Raw genomic sequence first — 16,439 nt, forward strand, 5'->3', positions numbered from 1 at the left:
GGGCTTTCAGATGACTTTCACAGGCCTTTTGGCTGAAAATACTGTGGTACTCCTCCCTTCACTACCATAGGCAATGTAAACTACCACCACCGAAATAATCTGTAAAATAAGTGTAAGGAAGCCCAAATTTTTATTTTTCCCCCATCATTACTACTTTGACACATTTTTCTTTTTGCGGGGAGTAATAGATGTATTACTCTTCTTAAATTTTGAAAGGAGTATATTTGCTTGACTGGTACCTTACACATGTGCATGGGGATGCCAAGAAGGTCACTTGGCCCAAGATTTATGGATGGGGAAGCACAGAGTAATGTCAATTCAATTATGTTTTTAACTTGAAATGTTCTCAACAATGACAACAAAAAATAAATGATTTAGAGCTTAGAGAATGAGAAAACTTCTTTATAGGGACTACTTTAGTGCTTCTGGAAAAAAATAGTGACTCCTAGCAGTATGGTGGATAACCTATGACCTATTCTGAGTAATAGTTTGAGTTAGTTTGAAATTAACTATTAAGAGCATTAAACTATGTGTATATGAAGACTGCAACTGGAAGTGGCTCTTGTGATTAAAATATAAAGATTCACTTAAAGTACAAAGAAATTATTTACAGTAGTCTTATCTTTAGTTCCATTATTTAAAGACAAACCATGGTATCTTTAGCCTAAATCCAGGTATTATTAATAGAACAAAGAAAACAGAAGCAAAACTAGCTAGTTCTGAGTTGAAGACAGTACTCAGAAAGAGCAGACTTACTGGAGGGATTCCAAGGAGAACCTGTAAATCCTAGAATGATGATGATTATAAGTAGACTCTGATATTAAGAGTCTACTTAAAGTTTCTACCTGCTTTTCCCTTTTTCCATGAGGCCCTTAGATCAATAGCAGCTTGAATCTTTGTTTATAAAAACAAGATATTTAAACATTAAAGAGTAGGAAAGAGTTTCTCTGCATAAGCATATTTCTTGAAAAATCTAGTCTCTCATGTTTCATCAGCAACATATACATATCCTTTCTTGCCCACCTCGAATGTCAAATTGCTGTAAACAATTATTTGTGGGACTTCCCTGGTGATCCAGTGGTTAAGAATCTGTGCTTCATATCCAGGGTTACTGAAGTCTCACAGGCTGTGAGCAAAATGATAATAATAATTAAAAAAAAAAAAACAAAAACACAAGTATTTGCAATGTTATTTGCAAAAGTTAAAAAAAAAGACTTCATGAAACTTATTTAGAAAAAATAAGATCAACTTGAGTTGAGGCAGTAAATCCAGGGATTGAAAGTTTTTTTTAGCTTTGTCCACTTCCTTTCAGACCTGGGCTTTACCATTTAGGAACTGTATGACTTTGATAGTGTTACTTAAAGTCTTTAAATTACAGTGTTTTCATCTGTTAAGAAACCAGGAATGATGATACTACTGTAAGTACTAAGTTAAAGGCAATGATGTAGGCAGTGTTTAACACTTGTAAATTCTTTCATTCATTCCATAAACTGGTTTTAGAAAATCTTCATGAGACAGATATTGTGCTTGATGTTTGGGAATATGGGCTTGAACAAAACACATATGCCTCTTACCCCCAAAGAACTTAAGAGTCTGACAGGGAAAGCATCTGGTTAAAAGGTAAACCAACATAATATACAAGCACAGACTTTCAGTGAAATATCCACTTGGGGAATGTGAGACAAATACAAATATCAGTTCAGTTCAGTTCAGTCACTCAGTAGTGTCTGACTCTGTGACCCCATGGACTGCAGCACGCCAGGCCTCCCTGTCCATCACCAACTCCCAAAGTTTACTCAAACTCATGTCTATTGAGTAGGATGCCATCCAACCATCTCATCCTCTGTCATCCCCCTCTCCTCTCTCCTTCAATTTTTTCCAGCATCAGCATCTTTTCAAATAAGTCAGCTCTTCACAGCAGGTGGCCAAAGTACTGGAGTTTCAGCTTCAACATCAGTCCTTCAAATGAACATTCAGGACTGAGTTCCTTTAGGATGGACTGGTTATGATTAATAGGTGAAAAGGCTTGTTTATTTCTAAATCTTTATTTACAAACATTTATTTATTATAGACTCAACATTCAAAAAACTAAGATCATGGCAACTGATCCTATCACTTCATGGCAAATAGATGGGGAAAATGTAGAAACAGTGTCAGATTTAATTTTCTTGGGCTCCAAAATCAATGTGGACAGTGAGTGCAGCCATGAAATTTAAAAATGCTTGCTCTTTGGAAGAATAGCTATGACAAACCTAGATAGTATATTAAAAACCAGAGACATCACTTTTCCAACAAAGGTGTGTATAGTCAAAGCTATGGTTTTTCCAGTAGTCATGTATGGATGTGAGAGTTGGACCATAAAGAAGGCTGAGCACTGACACTTTCCAATTGTGGTGCTGGAGAATACTCTTGATAGTCCCTTGGACAGCAAGGATATCAAACCAGTCAATCCTAAAGGAAATAAACCCTGAATATTCATTGGAAGGACTGATGCTGAAGCTGAAGCTCTAATACTTTGGCCACCTGATGTGAAGAACTGACTCATTAGAAAAGACCCTGATGCTGGGAAAGATTGAAGGCGGGAGAAGGGGAGGACAGAGGATGAGATGGTTGAATGGCATCACTGACTCGATGGACATGAGTTTGAGCAAGCTCAGGAAGATAGTGATGGACAGAGAAGACTGGTGCACTGCAGTTCATGGGGCTGAAAAGAGTTGGACGTGACTTAGTGACTGAACAACAACAAATTCACTATACAACAACCTTGAGAATAACGAAGGAATAACTTTGTTGGTGGGCTTCCAAGGTGCAAAGTGGTAAAGAATCCACATGCCAGTGGAGGAGATGCTGGTTCAGTTCCTTGGTGGAGAAGATCCCCTGGAGGAGGAAATGGCAACCCACTCCAGTATGCTTGCCCGGGAAATCCCGTGGACAGAGAAGCCCGGCGGGCTACAGTCCATGGGGTTGAAAAAGAGTCAGACACAACAGAGTGACTGAGAACGCATGCATGTAAATTTGTTGGTAGAACTGGGAAAACTAAGGGATTATTAGTGTGTTTTGGATATTAATTCTTGGATATTAATTGACATCTGGATGAAAACATTACAAAACTTTCAGCCCAAAGGGCTCTATTTTATTTGGGAAGATTTTTGGGAGATTCCTGTAAGAGAAACTCATTGCCAAGAAGTTAGAAAGAGGAAGTCTTAAGAAAAGTGTTTTAAAAGAAGGTAAAAAGTGTATTCTAAAGAGCTGAAAGGAGAGAAAACATTTATTAAGCCAATATACCAGATATTTTCACTCTTTATCTCATTTATTTCTCCCAATGGCCCTGTATATCCATTTTAGAAACAATACAGTCTAGACCTCAAGTAGCTTTTTAAACAGATCACACTTACTAACTGGCAGAGCAAAAATGAGAAGTCCATGCTTCTATTAGCTTTTGGCTGCCTTTAGCTCAGTGCAAGAGGTAAAGGAGGGAACCAACACATTCGTTGGAAAGAATGAATGAATATACTTCAGCTCTGCTATTTACGTGTCCCTGCGTAAGACAATTAATTTTCTGAGTCTGTCTTCACTTTTTAAAGTTAATTATTTAAAAAATTTATTTAGTTTTGACTGCACTAGGTCTTTGTTGCTGCACAGGCTTTCTCTAGTTGTGGCGAGTGTGGGCCACTTTCTAGTTCTGGTGGGCAGGCTTTTCATTGTGGTAGCTTCTCCTGTTGCTGTTTGTGGGCTCTAGGCATGCGGGCTCAGCAATTGTAGTGCAGGGGCTTAATTGCTTTGAGGCATGTGGGATTTTCTCAGACCAGGGATTGAACCTGCGTCCCCTGCATTAGCAGGTAAATTCTTAACCACTGGACCACTAGGGAAATCCTCTTCATTTGTTAAAGGAAGATAACAAGACTTCCTTCACAGAATTGAGGTAAGGAACAAATAAAGTGATACAATAGAGAAAAACAAAATATAAAATATTAAATGTTAGATAGTGTCAACTACAAATTGGCACTTGCCATGGGTGCTTGCTATCTAACACTCACAAGGATTAAATCATGAGTTGCTGCAGCTGCTGACCTTTAACGGTCCCTGAAGGAGTTCAGTGTGGAGAGTAAAAAGGAGGCACTCTGTGCTCGGAGAAGAACTGGCAGGACAGATCTTCAGATTGTTAGATATTCTAAGGAGTTGATTTTATGAGCCGAATTCTTATATTTCCTCATATCTAGAAGAGCACCAAAATCTTTCATGGTAAAAACTGTTTCTCACGACTAGCAGAAGCTAAATAAGACTAACAGAAATGTTCTACCTAAAGTATATGCTTGATTGCATGTACTCCCCCTTTACCAAAATCACATATACACTGTCCCTTCCCCGTACCTCTTTGGAGCAATTTCTCAGAGCAATATGGGGTGCTGTCTCCTGGGCTGCAATGCTCATTTTGCCCCAAATAAAACTTGAAATCCTCACGTTGTGCATTTTTTAAGTTGACAGCAGCATGACACAAGTAACAAATTATGATATGTATAATTTGTGTGTGCATATGAAAACAGCTGGAGAAGGGCATAGCAACCCACTCCAGTAGTCTTGCTTGGAGAATTCCACTGACAGAGGAGCCTGGTGGGCTCCATCGGGTCGCAAAGAGTTGGACACAACTGAGCGACTAAACACAAGCACATGAAAACAGCATTGGTAACAGTTAAAGTTATGAGAATTTATACATAGCTTCCAAGCACCAGACCCTAAGAGAAATGGTACTGGATAGAAAATTTGGAAAAATAAACAAGAAATTTATACACACACACACACACACGTGAGTCTCAGTGACTCTGGGAGTTGGTAATGGACAGGGGGACCTAGCGTGCTGTGATTCATGGGGTCGCAAAGAGTCGGACACAACTGAGCGACTGATCTGATCTGATATATTATGGGTGGTTAGTTTTTTTTATATATACACACTGCTTTATCTCTTTATTTATTTATGGCCGCACTGGGTCTTCCTTGCTGCACACAGGCTTTCTCTGGTTGCAGAGTATTGGAGCTGCTCTATAGTTGTGGTGTGCGGGCTTCTCATTGCTATGGCTTCTCTAGTTGTAGAGCACAGGCTCTAGGCTGCAGGCTTTGAACTTGTGGCTAGCAGGCTCTAGAGGGTGTGGGATTCAGTTGCTCCTTGGCATATGGAATGTTCCCTGACCAGGGATTGAACCCGTGTCCCCTGCCTTTGCAGATGGGTTCCTAGCCATTGCACCACCAAGGAAGTCTCCAAGAAATCAATGCATTTATCTGAAAGGGGGTATGAGTGGTTAGGGACAGGGTAAGGAAACTTCACATTTGTAACCTTTGCATTTCCCTTTTTAATTTTGAACCATGTATTACTGCATTGCTATTCAAAGAAGAAATAGACTTTATTTTTTATTTTTAGACTTTAAACTTTATAAAAATATTATATAGAAATGTAGCAATGGCACCCCACTCCAGTACTCTTGTCTGGAGAATCCCACGGGTGGAGGACCCTGGTGGGCTACAGTCCATGGGGTCACGAATAGTCGGACACGACTGAGCGACTTCGCTTTCACTTTTCACTTTCATACATTGGAGTAGGAAATGGCAACCCACTCCAGTGTTCTTGCCTCGAGAATCCCAGGGACAGGGGGAACCTGGTGGGCTACCGTCTATGGGGTCGCACAGCGTCGGACACGACTGAAGCGACTTAGCAGCAGCAGCAGCATTTCTATATGTAATATGTAACATTTCTATATGTTATTAACATAGATAACCACAGTACTTTAAACTGCCTTTTTTTTGATTACTAAATTATGAAAATGAAGCCACTTCATTTTCAACGTGATTATATCTTTTTAACAGAATTTGTGGCCCAGGACAAGTTTACTGTTGTTGAGAATTAAACAGTTTTACCATTGTTTTGAAGTGCTTCCCTGATGGTTCCGAGGTAAAGAAACTGCTTGCAATGCAGACGATGGGGGGGGGTGGGGGGGGGGTGGGTGTGCGGCTGGGGAGAGGGAGATGCTTGTTCTGTCCCTGGGAGGTAAGATCCCCTGGAGAAGGGAATGGCAACTAGTTCCAGTATTCTTGCTGGGACAATCCCAGGGACAGAGGAGCCTGGCGGGCTATGTAGTCCATGGGGTCGCAAAGTGGGAGACGCGACTGGGAAGGTACACACCATTATTTTGAAAGACTAATTTCCTCGATGGTAGATTAAATTGAGTGGAATGAGTTATTTTCTAAGAATAACACTAAGTGCAGGTAGGGCAGCCGTTTTATTCATGAGTTCATAGAGAAATGGAGAGAAAAGTGAAAGAAGAGTTAGTGGTTAACTCTGACCTTGCTATGGGGTACCATTACTCGTGCACCGCTATGGCTGTGAGCTTTGGTGGGCTTCCGAAGTGCGTGTACTACATAGGGTCCTGAATTTTTCCTGATCTGCTGCCATGACCAGTCCAGGGTGGGATTAGGACTTTTCTAGGTCCCCAAATACTGGAAAGACGACAGTGTCCCTCTCCCTTTATGCAATTAAAAACAGAAATTCACTTAATAAATTAAAAGTTAAATTAGGGTGAATGCAAGGCCTTCCTTCTAGACTTTCTGAAATAAAAGTTCAGAAAATTCATCAAAGCTGAACTTTTTTCCTGTATTTTTCTTCCTTTCTAGTATGTTAACCTTAATCAGAAGTCTGGCTCTAAAGGCGGAACCACGCGGTTCCCCTAAGTGGCCAGCCCTAACCCACCAGCAATCTCCTTCGCCCCACCCATCTGGCACTTAGCTCCGCCCACTTCACGTGTCGCCGTGACGTAAGGACGCTGTCGCAGAAGCCTGGCATCAAGTAAGCGCAGGTGGCTGCGGTCCTTCGTCGGGCTCTCGAATGCGCAGGCGCTGTCGTTTCGGGAGCTCTGAAGACCTGGCGGAGCCCGGCGCGGATGGAGGCCTCAGGGCGGCGGGGGCGGAGCGCGCCGCGAGCAGGGGGCATGTCCGCGGCGGGCGCCGTCTAGAGGAAGGCCGAGCAGCCACCACCACGCTTTCAGTCGCGGCGAGACGCAAGCGAGCCAGGCTGAGGGCCGCGGCGGCGATGCAGCGACGGCGGCGCCCACCGCCGCCCGCTTCTCAGCTGCCGGAGGGCTGCGGGGGAGGCGGCGGCGGCCGCGGGGGAGGCGGCGGGAGCGAGGAGGTGGAAGTGCAGTTCTCCGCCGGGCGTTTGGGCTCCGCCGCGGCAGTTTCGGCGGCGGCGGCGGCGGCGGCCGCGCGCAGCACGGAGGAAGAGGAGGAGAGGCTCGAGCGCGAGCACTTCTGGAAGATCATAAATGCCTTCCGCTACTACGGGTAAGGAGCCCGTGGCGGACCCCGGCTCAGCCCGTCGGGGCGCCAGCCGCTTGCGGCGGACCCGCCGGACGCCACGCCTCCGGGGCGTCGGAACCGGGCCGCCTGAGCTGACCTCCGGGCCCCCGAGTCATCTCGCACCACCTTAGCCCCTCCCGGCCCAGCACACCCGCGTGTCTGCCGCGCCGTCTGCTGCTCAGCCTCTTGTCTTCTGACCTCAGGATCAGATTAGCCCTCTTGCCTTCCATCCCTCGTTAAAGGTTTGGCTTTGAGGCCCGTGGGGATGACCGGAAAAGTGCTGTAAGAATTTCAGATAGAAGATGTTGATGGTAAAATCGTCCAGTGCTGGGCATGATTTGTTTGTGTTGTCGATGTCCTCCAAACTGAACAGACGGAGAACCCAAGTTCACCTACACGTGGGATGCTGTAGGACATTTTCCCCAAACTGTTGCCAGTTCTTGTTGAGGGCAGCATTAAGATCCCCTGGCCCTCCCCGTCCTAGCCGCACCTCTCTTGCCCTCCCGGCGCTGTGAACGCACAGGCACTTTTGTGGTCCCCTACCCCCACCCCCCATTTGGCGCGGTGAACGCACAGGCACTTTTGTGGTGAGCGAGTGAATGATGCCACTCAGTGTCTTTAACTGGTGGATGAAATTAAGGTCGCAGATAGTCCGGATGTTCTAAAATTTGCAAATTTTTAGGGAGGGAAATGAGAGAAAACACTGTAGGATCAGAGAAAACACTGTAGCCTTTATGATCTTTTCTGCAAATATGTATCGAATTCTCACTGGATTGGGCATCGTGGTAGGACTTTTAAACTTCCTAACTTGGACTTTCTTATAAATAAATCTTAAAGTAGCTTAGTCACAAACTTGTAATTACAAGATCTGAAAGGGACTTAAAACAACTGGGTTTTCAGGTAAAGAAAGCACTTTTATTCGTGTGCGGGATGAGTCCACCGACTACTGTGTTCTGAGTCTGCATGTGGAATCTGATAGATGTGACCTCCTTCTCAAGTAAAACTGTTCCCTTAGATGGGCTCCTGCTGTGCTTTATGCAAATTTTTTAATATTGCTTGACTGACCTCCTCAAGGGCAGGGACTGAGCCTTATTTATTTTTATGTCACCAGTGCCTGGCGTTTTGTTGGAACTCTATTTTTAACAGGACGAGTAGTAGCAAAGAAGTACATTTGTCATTCCCAGGTAGTTTGTCAGTTTGTAACTGATGGTTAGTTTGTTACTATTCTGAATTTCAAAACTTGTTTAATAAAAGCTTATTTAGACTCTGATTACATTTGTGACGTGACTTTTTGAAGTTGAAAGATCTTGATGAAATAATTTACTGATTAAACCCAGGCATATGAACCATGGACCACATTACTTACGGAGCTCTGAAGGGAGTTAGTAGTACGGGGATTTTATTAGTATCAACAGAGGGAGAAAGGCAGACAACCAGAGAACTGAATTTGTTTCAAGTATTATGTCTGGAAGAGAAGCTGACATTAGGTAGCTCAAAGTGGTAGGTACAGAAAAGTCTGGTATATTTTACTGTTGAAAAAATGTAGAAAGAATATTGGGAAATGTCCTGGGACTGTAGAAGACACAGTTAAAATGTGTGTTTGTATATTAGGTGTAGTATGTGTTAGGACTACTTTAGAATTGATATTTATGATTAAGTATCAGCTGGGCCTTTTTGTGGGGGAGGGCAAGGGATTTTGATCTGAAACTAGGACCCAAGTGTGGTAATATAGAAAGGGGCACTGTGTGTGTGTTCAGGTGGTTGTGATAGTGTTTCCTATACTCTTCTCCCTCTTCTGTAGCAGTTCAGTGTGAGATCGAGGAAAATTTCATTTTTTACAATAATCCTTTTTATTTGTATGTACTCAAAAAATAATTGAAATCCCTTATACTAAAAATAATATACGGTTAAACATATGTTTAGAATTACAGAAATGATTGTGTAGCAGAAAACACTGGATTATTACCTTCCAACATTTTATAATCTTATAGAGCTATACTGCCCAATATAATAGCCATTAATCACATCTGGCTGAATTTAAGCTTAAATTAATTAAAATGTAGTAAGATTTACAGTTCGTCTTTTCAGTCTCAGTAGCCACATTTCAGGTGCTCAGCAGCCACACGTGGCTGTTGTCTGCTGTCTTGGACAGTGCAGATGTAAGCCTTTCCATCATTGTAATAAGTTCTTAGGGACAGTCCTATTCTAGACCATTAGCAGGTAAATCCATCTATTGGAGAACTGGGTTTTACTGCTCACTGTCTTTTCGTCAGGATATAGGAGATTTAGATAAAGGTTGTGAGGCAAGAAATGTCTTCTGATTAGTATTTTCTCTTTCCAGTGGCTTTCAATTTTGTACTTCCTATAGATTTTGCTTAGATGACATAGTCTCACTAAGGTAAAATGATTATAGCATTGTACTGAATAGCAAAAAATGTTAGCCTTAAATTACCACTTTTGTTATAAATGGAGATACCTACTCATATAGGGTATGCTACATTTGAAATATTAAAGGTCTTGTCAGAAATGTCCTACTTTTAGAAATAGCAGTTAGGTGGGATCTTAAAAACTGAGATGTAGAGCTCAGGGGTGAGGGGATAGGCATGTAAAGAAGCAAGCAACTTGCACAGGGTTGTCCAACCAAATTGTGGTAGAGTCTGGCCTGAAATCTAAAAGCATTAACTAAAAATTTACCCTATATTTGTAAGCAGTGATGCTAGTAAGACAATTTCAACTTTGGGTATTTAATAAATATTTAAAATGGGTTGAGACACTCTGCTGAATAGATATGTTTCCCTGTTTGGAATTCTAGAATAGTTCAACAGGAGCACAGGAATGGGTCTGTGATTCTTGGCTAGATCTATCATTGGACCCACTCTTATAAAAGGTGACTGAGTCAGAGTTGGGGTCACTGCCTTGTAGAGGGAGCTTGAGGTAGGGATACACTTGAGGAAATACAGCCACTGACCCTACTTTCTCCTCTTAGGTACCCAAGGATGTGGCCTCTTAATGCTGACTCAGTTTAGAACCAAGGAGAGTCTGAAGGTTGTAAAATATTCCTTTAAAACAGGGTTGGCAAACTTTTCTTAAAGAGCCAAGCAATGAATATTTTAAACTGAGAGCTAGGTGGTCTTTGTTAAATTGTAGGCCTGTGTGCTTGTATGAAAGCAACCACAGGCAGTATGTGGAGGAATGAGCATAGCTGTGTTCCAGTAGAACTCTTAACGAAAACAGGCAAGTAGCCAGGAGGTCATAACTTGTCCACCACTGTCTTAAGCACATTGGTGATGTAAGCATTTACAGAAGAGTGAAATTAGCCCCAGTTAAAAAATCCCACAGACAGGAGCCTGGCAGGCTACAGTCTATGGGGTCACAAAAAGTCACGACTGAGTGACTGAACATGCTCGCACGCACAAAAGGATTCTGGTCTTCTTGATCGTGTGAGCTATGAGAAGAGGCATTTTAGGATGACTCATTAATTTCTGACTTGGTGGATGTATGATGTACCATTGAGCAACAGCAGCCATTTAGGAAGAAGTACAGATTTCTTTGGTGGGACATGTACTAAGTTCAGGTAGGAAATGTTGAGTTTTGAGGTGTGCTCAGAGGGTGGTTGTAGGGCATCTAGTGCCCAGGAATTCAAGGAAGGAATTACTGTGAGACTGTTTAACCTATTCACAGTATATTATAAACTGTTGCAGCTCTGCTGTTTGCTGACTTTAAGTAGTTTCTTAGTGTCATACTCTACTGATAGGGATGTCAGTTGATACAGTTTTTCTGAAAATCAGTTTGTATCAAGAACTTTACAAATTCTTCCCTTTTCTGATGTGGTAATTCTTTTGGGAATTTGTGGTAATTTTTTTTCCTCTAACATATAGATAGATTTTGAACATAAAAAGTACATTGTGTAGACAGGTAAAAGTATCTAGATGCCCAGTGTTTGGGAAATAGCTAAGTAAATTTTGGTTGTGTAAGATGGGATGATGAGCAGCCCTTTTAGTCATTTGTCATATAGTCATTTGAGAACTTTTTCTGCCCTGGAAAAACTATTTTTAAAGGATGAAGAAGTTCAGTATTTCTAAAACTTTAATATGTAAGTGAGTCACTTGATGATCTTGTTAAAAGGCAGATTACATTTCAGTAGGTCTTGCATGAGACCTGTGATTCTCCACTTCTAAGCACTTCCAAGTGACATGCTGCATTTTTGACTAGAAAGGTATTAGATTACTTTGTCTTAAACAACAGCAATAAAGCAGAAATATGCCAAAGAGTTTGAAGTGCTTACCTCTAGAAGAGGAATTATTAGGAACTTACCCCCCCGAGTACTTTTACTGCTCTGTATTTTTCATATTTTTGCTATGTATATATTAGCTTCATAAATTAGATATACCTCCTATATTTGAGCTCTAATTATGTTTTAGGCACTGGGCTAAGTGTGTAGTGTGCATTATTTTGTTACAGTTTCAGTGAAATGTGTTAGGTAGGCAGAGGGGTATTCTGGTATTTGCCTCATGGAGTTTTATGTATGTTTTTCAGAGTAATTCATTTTAAGTGACTTGGTTTAGTGCCTGACACTTTCTAAGTCTCAATAAATCATAGCTTCTATCATTATCATCATTATATATTCCTTGTTTATGTATATGAGGCAGTTGAGGCACAGAGAAAGGAAGTAACTTGCCAAGAGTCACATAGCAAATACGTAGCATAACCTGGATTTCAGTCCAGATCAGGAAGCAGCAATTGGTGCAACCACTGCCAACTCCAGTTTACATTAGCCCTAACCACCCTCGGAATACCACCACACACAATCTTCTAAAAATGTGACCAGATTTTTGCATAAGTTATGTCAAGGGTTTCTTCAGAATCTCCTTAGATGTGACTGTTCAGAAATTAGACACTGATTTGACATAAGATAAAAATGAGAGAATTATCTGGATGACTAGAGGGATTCACGCAACCAAATGAAAAAGAATATTTTTCATTTCCATTTAGCACTGAGTAAATGCCAAAGAACGTTTAAAAGAAACACATCATGCATTTATGTATTTGTTTATTTGTATATGTAAATTGTAAAGAATGATGTAGTGAACATCTACCACTCAGTTTAAAAAAAGAACATTATCTTATCCTTTTCCCCTCAAAGGACATAATTTTCCTGAATTTTCATTTCCTTGCTTTCCTTGTAGTTTTTCTACATATGTTCAGTCCCTAAAATATATTGCTTATTTTTATATAAGATGAAATTTGTACATTATGTATTTTTCTGCAACTTGCTTTTTTCCAACAAATATTTTGTTCCTGAGTTTTATCCATTTTATTGTGTGTAGCTGTATTGATTGATTGTATTCCATTGTACAACTATACTGTATTTTCTTTGTTCAGTCTATTGGAGATGGACTTTCTGGGTTGTTTCCAGATTTTTTGCTTGTTATTGCTTACAGTGCTGTGATGAGACTTTCATGTGTCATGTGCCCATTTGCAAGAGTTTCTTGATTTTGTGTCTAAAGGTGTATGATTGCTAGGTCATAGGGAGTGTGCATATTAAGTTTTTACTAGGTAATGCTAAATTTTCTGAAGTGGTTGTACTAACTTATGCACCCACCATCAATCAGAATATAAATATTCTAAATCTTCCACATTTTTACCAATATTTCAGATAGGTGTTTCAATTTTGCCCATCTATCTGACTGATGTAAAATGATATTTCATTGTGAGTGTATTATTTAACTTTTAAAAATGATGTTCTTATTAGGTTTTATAAATTGGTTGTCCTCAAAGTGACCTTTAGAGTTATCTGGAAACTGTTGTGAATGTTGTTGTATAAAAAGCTATAGAATTTCAGTTTTTCATTTGTTTACTACTTTTGTGGCATGTAAGATCATTTACAGTATTTTTTTAAAAATTCAACTTGGTTGACTCAGTAATTTTAAAACACATATTGTGTATATTCTGATTTTAGAGCAGCATTCTGCTACTTGATGGATAAATCTAAAGCATTCAGCTGTTTTGCTGAAAACCTTTTTTTGGAAATTGAAATCATAAAAATAAACTTATTGTGCATTAATCCTCTTTATGTTTGCTTTTTTTCCTCCCTTCTAATTGATGCAGATGTTTTAAACTATTGGTCTTTTGTTTAGTTGCTTAGAGAGTTTATAATACGATGACAACATAGAAAACTTCGTAAGTCAGTATCCTTTAAAAAACTGAAAGATTGTAAATGGCTGGACAGTATACATTATAAGGAAATAATCTGTACAGGAAGACAACCTTAAATATTTTAAGATTGGCCTCTGGTGAGAATTCTTTTGCCAATTAAAAAAACACCTTTTATGTTTTAGCACCAGTATGCATGAGCGAGTGCACCGAACAGAAAGACAGTTTCGATCACTCCCAGCTAATCAACAGAAACTACTTCCTCAGTTTCTTCTTCACTTGGACAAGATCCGGAAATGTGTTGATCATAATCAAGAAATACTACTGACCATTGTGAATGATTGCATACATATGTTTGAAAATAAAGAATATGGAGAAGATGTATGTGAAATTTTGTTCTCTTTGTTTTTATTTTAGGCTTTAATCTCTATATTTTGAGATCTTTCTGGATTTCGTTTCTGTAATTTTGCACGGCTCATTTGCTCTACTTGGAAAATATTTTCACTTATGTTCAGTCCCTTTTATTAGGCTTGATAGCACAGTATACTGGAAACTGGATTTGTTGGCAGATTCCCCCTCCCCCCCCCAAATATACTAATATATACAAAATGCATTTTGATACACCTTTCACATAGTGTTCTGACTATTACAGCATGTGGAGTTAGTGACATACATTTTTATAAACAATTTTACTAGCTATGTAAAATTAATTTACCTTGAAATTTTCAGCTATTGATATTCATCTTTTACTTTAAAAAAATTATTTTTACTTATAACTCTCAAGGAACTGGCAGAAATAGGAGCTCAAGTCCTTTTTGTATCCACAGGGTAGATGCAGTTGGGCCACTTGAGCCTGTCCATGCTGTCCCATGAGTGACCTGAAGGAACTTTCTTCCCTCTCTTAGAGTTTGGTCTCCATAGCAGTCCAGTTCCAATCCTCTCATGCGTACGGATTGCTTAGTTAGATGGTGGCTTCATGATTAATGAGCCATAATTTATTGAGGGTAGAAGTGAGACCACCAAACTCTTTTCATTTAGGGTCTCAAGCTGCACTTGAACCCAGGTTGAGGTGAGAGGCTAGTGATTTACCTTCTAAACCATCTATAAAGTATCTTTATAGCGTGATTATTTAACTATAACCATATGCAAGAGTGATTACTTTCTGAAAAACTAATTGATTTCTGTTTTTTAAACAGGGGAATGGAAAGATTATGCCAGCATCTACATTTGACATGGATAAGTTAAAATCCACATTGAAACAGTTTGTGAGAGACTGGAGTGAAACTGGGAAAGCAGAAAGGGATGCCTGCTACCAACCAATCATTAAAGAAATTTTAAAAAATTTTCCAAAAGAGAAATGGTAAATAGTATCTTGTTTTTAACCAATTTCTTTATGTAAGCACTGAGTTTCTCTAAGAGAAATTTCACAGTCTTGATTCATTTTTACAGTTGTTGAGTGCCTGTATTTTTTCATGTGTTGGTGTGTGCTGTTATATGTGCTGTTCTTGGGTGCTTCAACTGTGTGAGATTGCAGTTAATGTTTTGAGTAATTACTGTTCTAGCACTATGGGAAATTATCTAGAAATTAAATAATGGTTAGATTGAATGTTCGTTATCAATGATGTCTATCCTTTTATAATTTGCTTTATGGCAGAGTGAAAAGCTCTAAACTATTTTAATTTTCCTCTTTATGGAATATTTGTATGCAAATGAGTGATCTATAGCTCAGAGAAGAGATTCTTAACTTTTTTATGCCATGAAAACTTTGAACAGTCTGAAGCCCATATTTTCTTTTTCAGTAAAACATTTCTAAATGAGTAAAGTGACATACATAGGATTGCAAAGAAACCAGTTATTTTGAAATATGGTTATCAAAATGCTTAAGCAAGCTTGTGATATAACCTGCTTTTTTTTATCATGTATCACATTAAATAAAAGTCTTAAAAGGAGATTTTAATAGATTTTGAAAATACCTAAATACTATATGTTATTTTGAGAATCTCAACAGCTAATATGAAGTGAAAATATATATAATGCCTGTTGGTGATTAAAGTCATGGGTACTTCTAAAGCTACTATTGTTTGTTGGCTGCATTCACAATTGATAGAAACATATCAGTTAAAGGCTAATGAAATTAAAATGTAATTTTTTTTTCACCCCCTTGTAGGTACAGTGAATTCTTTCCATAGACCTCTTTGGTCCATGGATCCCAGGTTAGGAGCCTGACTCAGAGGTTATCTGTTTAAAGAGAACCAGTGGATGGAGTTCATTCTATTGTTTAAAGGATCTTTGAGGAAAGAAAGCCTCCTTTTCCTCATCTTCCCCTCTTCGTTGATTGACATCTTTAAGTTTAGATGTATCTATCCAGAAATTTCACTACATATGTGTATGTCCCTTCTCTTCTTTGAAAGCATTTTATTTTGAAATAAGTTCAAAGTTACCCAAGAAGTTGTATGGATTGTATAGAGAGCTCCTGTGTATTTTTTACCTAAATTCACCAATTATTTACATTTGCTTTTTTGTTTCCTTTTCCTACTTCCCTTCTTTCTTCCCGCTTTTATGTGTTTATCCACGGCAGTACATATACACAATTATTTAAACTATTTGAGAGATCAGTTTGTATTATATCATGTTTTTTACTACTTATTATTTAGTTTTTTCTTGAGAACAATGATATTCTCTTACATAAATCCAGTGCAGTTACCAGATTGAGGAAATTTAAACTTGAATATTGCCTTCTCATCTATGGTCTATATTTAAATTTCACAAATTATCCTGATAATGTCCTTTGTAACACTTATTTTTCTGTTCAGTCTAGGATCCAGTCCAGAATGTTATGTTTAATTCTGATGTCTTAGTCTTTAATCTGGAAGAGTTCCTTGGCCTTGTTTTTTTTTTTAACTTTCATGACATTGACATTTTTGAAGAATATGAGGAAGTAATTT

The 16,439-nt window shown here is 39.4% G+C and overlaps 1 protein-coding gene across 1 annotated transcript in view; it reads left to right on the plus strand.

The window, feature by feature from the left end:
* Positions 1-6,846: 6,846 nt before the first annotated feature.
* Positions 6,847-16,439, plus strand: part of CARNMT1 (carnosine N-methyltransferase 1) — a 42,183-nt gene continuing 32,590 nt past the window's right edge. The window contains exons 1-3 of the mRNA XM_070375760.1: positions 6,847-7,326; positions 13,680-13,875; positions 14,691-14,854. Coding sequence (XP_070231861.1) covers positions 6,872-7,326; positions 13,680-13,875; positions 14,691-14,854 — 815 coding nt within the window. The 5' untranslated portion in view covers positions 6,847-6,871. The remainder of the gene's footprint in view (positions 7,327-13,679; positions 13,876-14,690; positions 14,855-16,439) is intronic.

This window comes from Bos mutus, chromosome 8, assembly GCF_027580195.1.
Source record: "Bos mutus isolate GX-2022 chromosome 8, NWIPB_WYAK_1.1, whole genome shotgun sequence".
NCBI classification, from domain to species: domain Eukaryota; kingdom Metazoa; phylum Chordata; class Mammalia; order Artiodactyla; family Bovidae; genus Bos; species Bos mutus.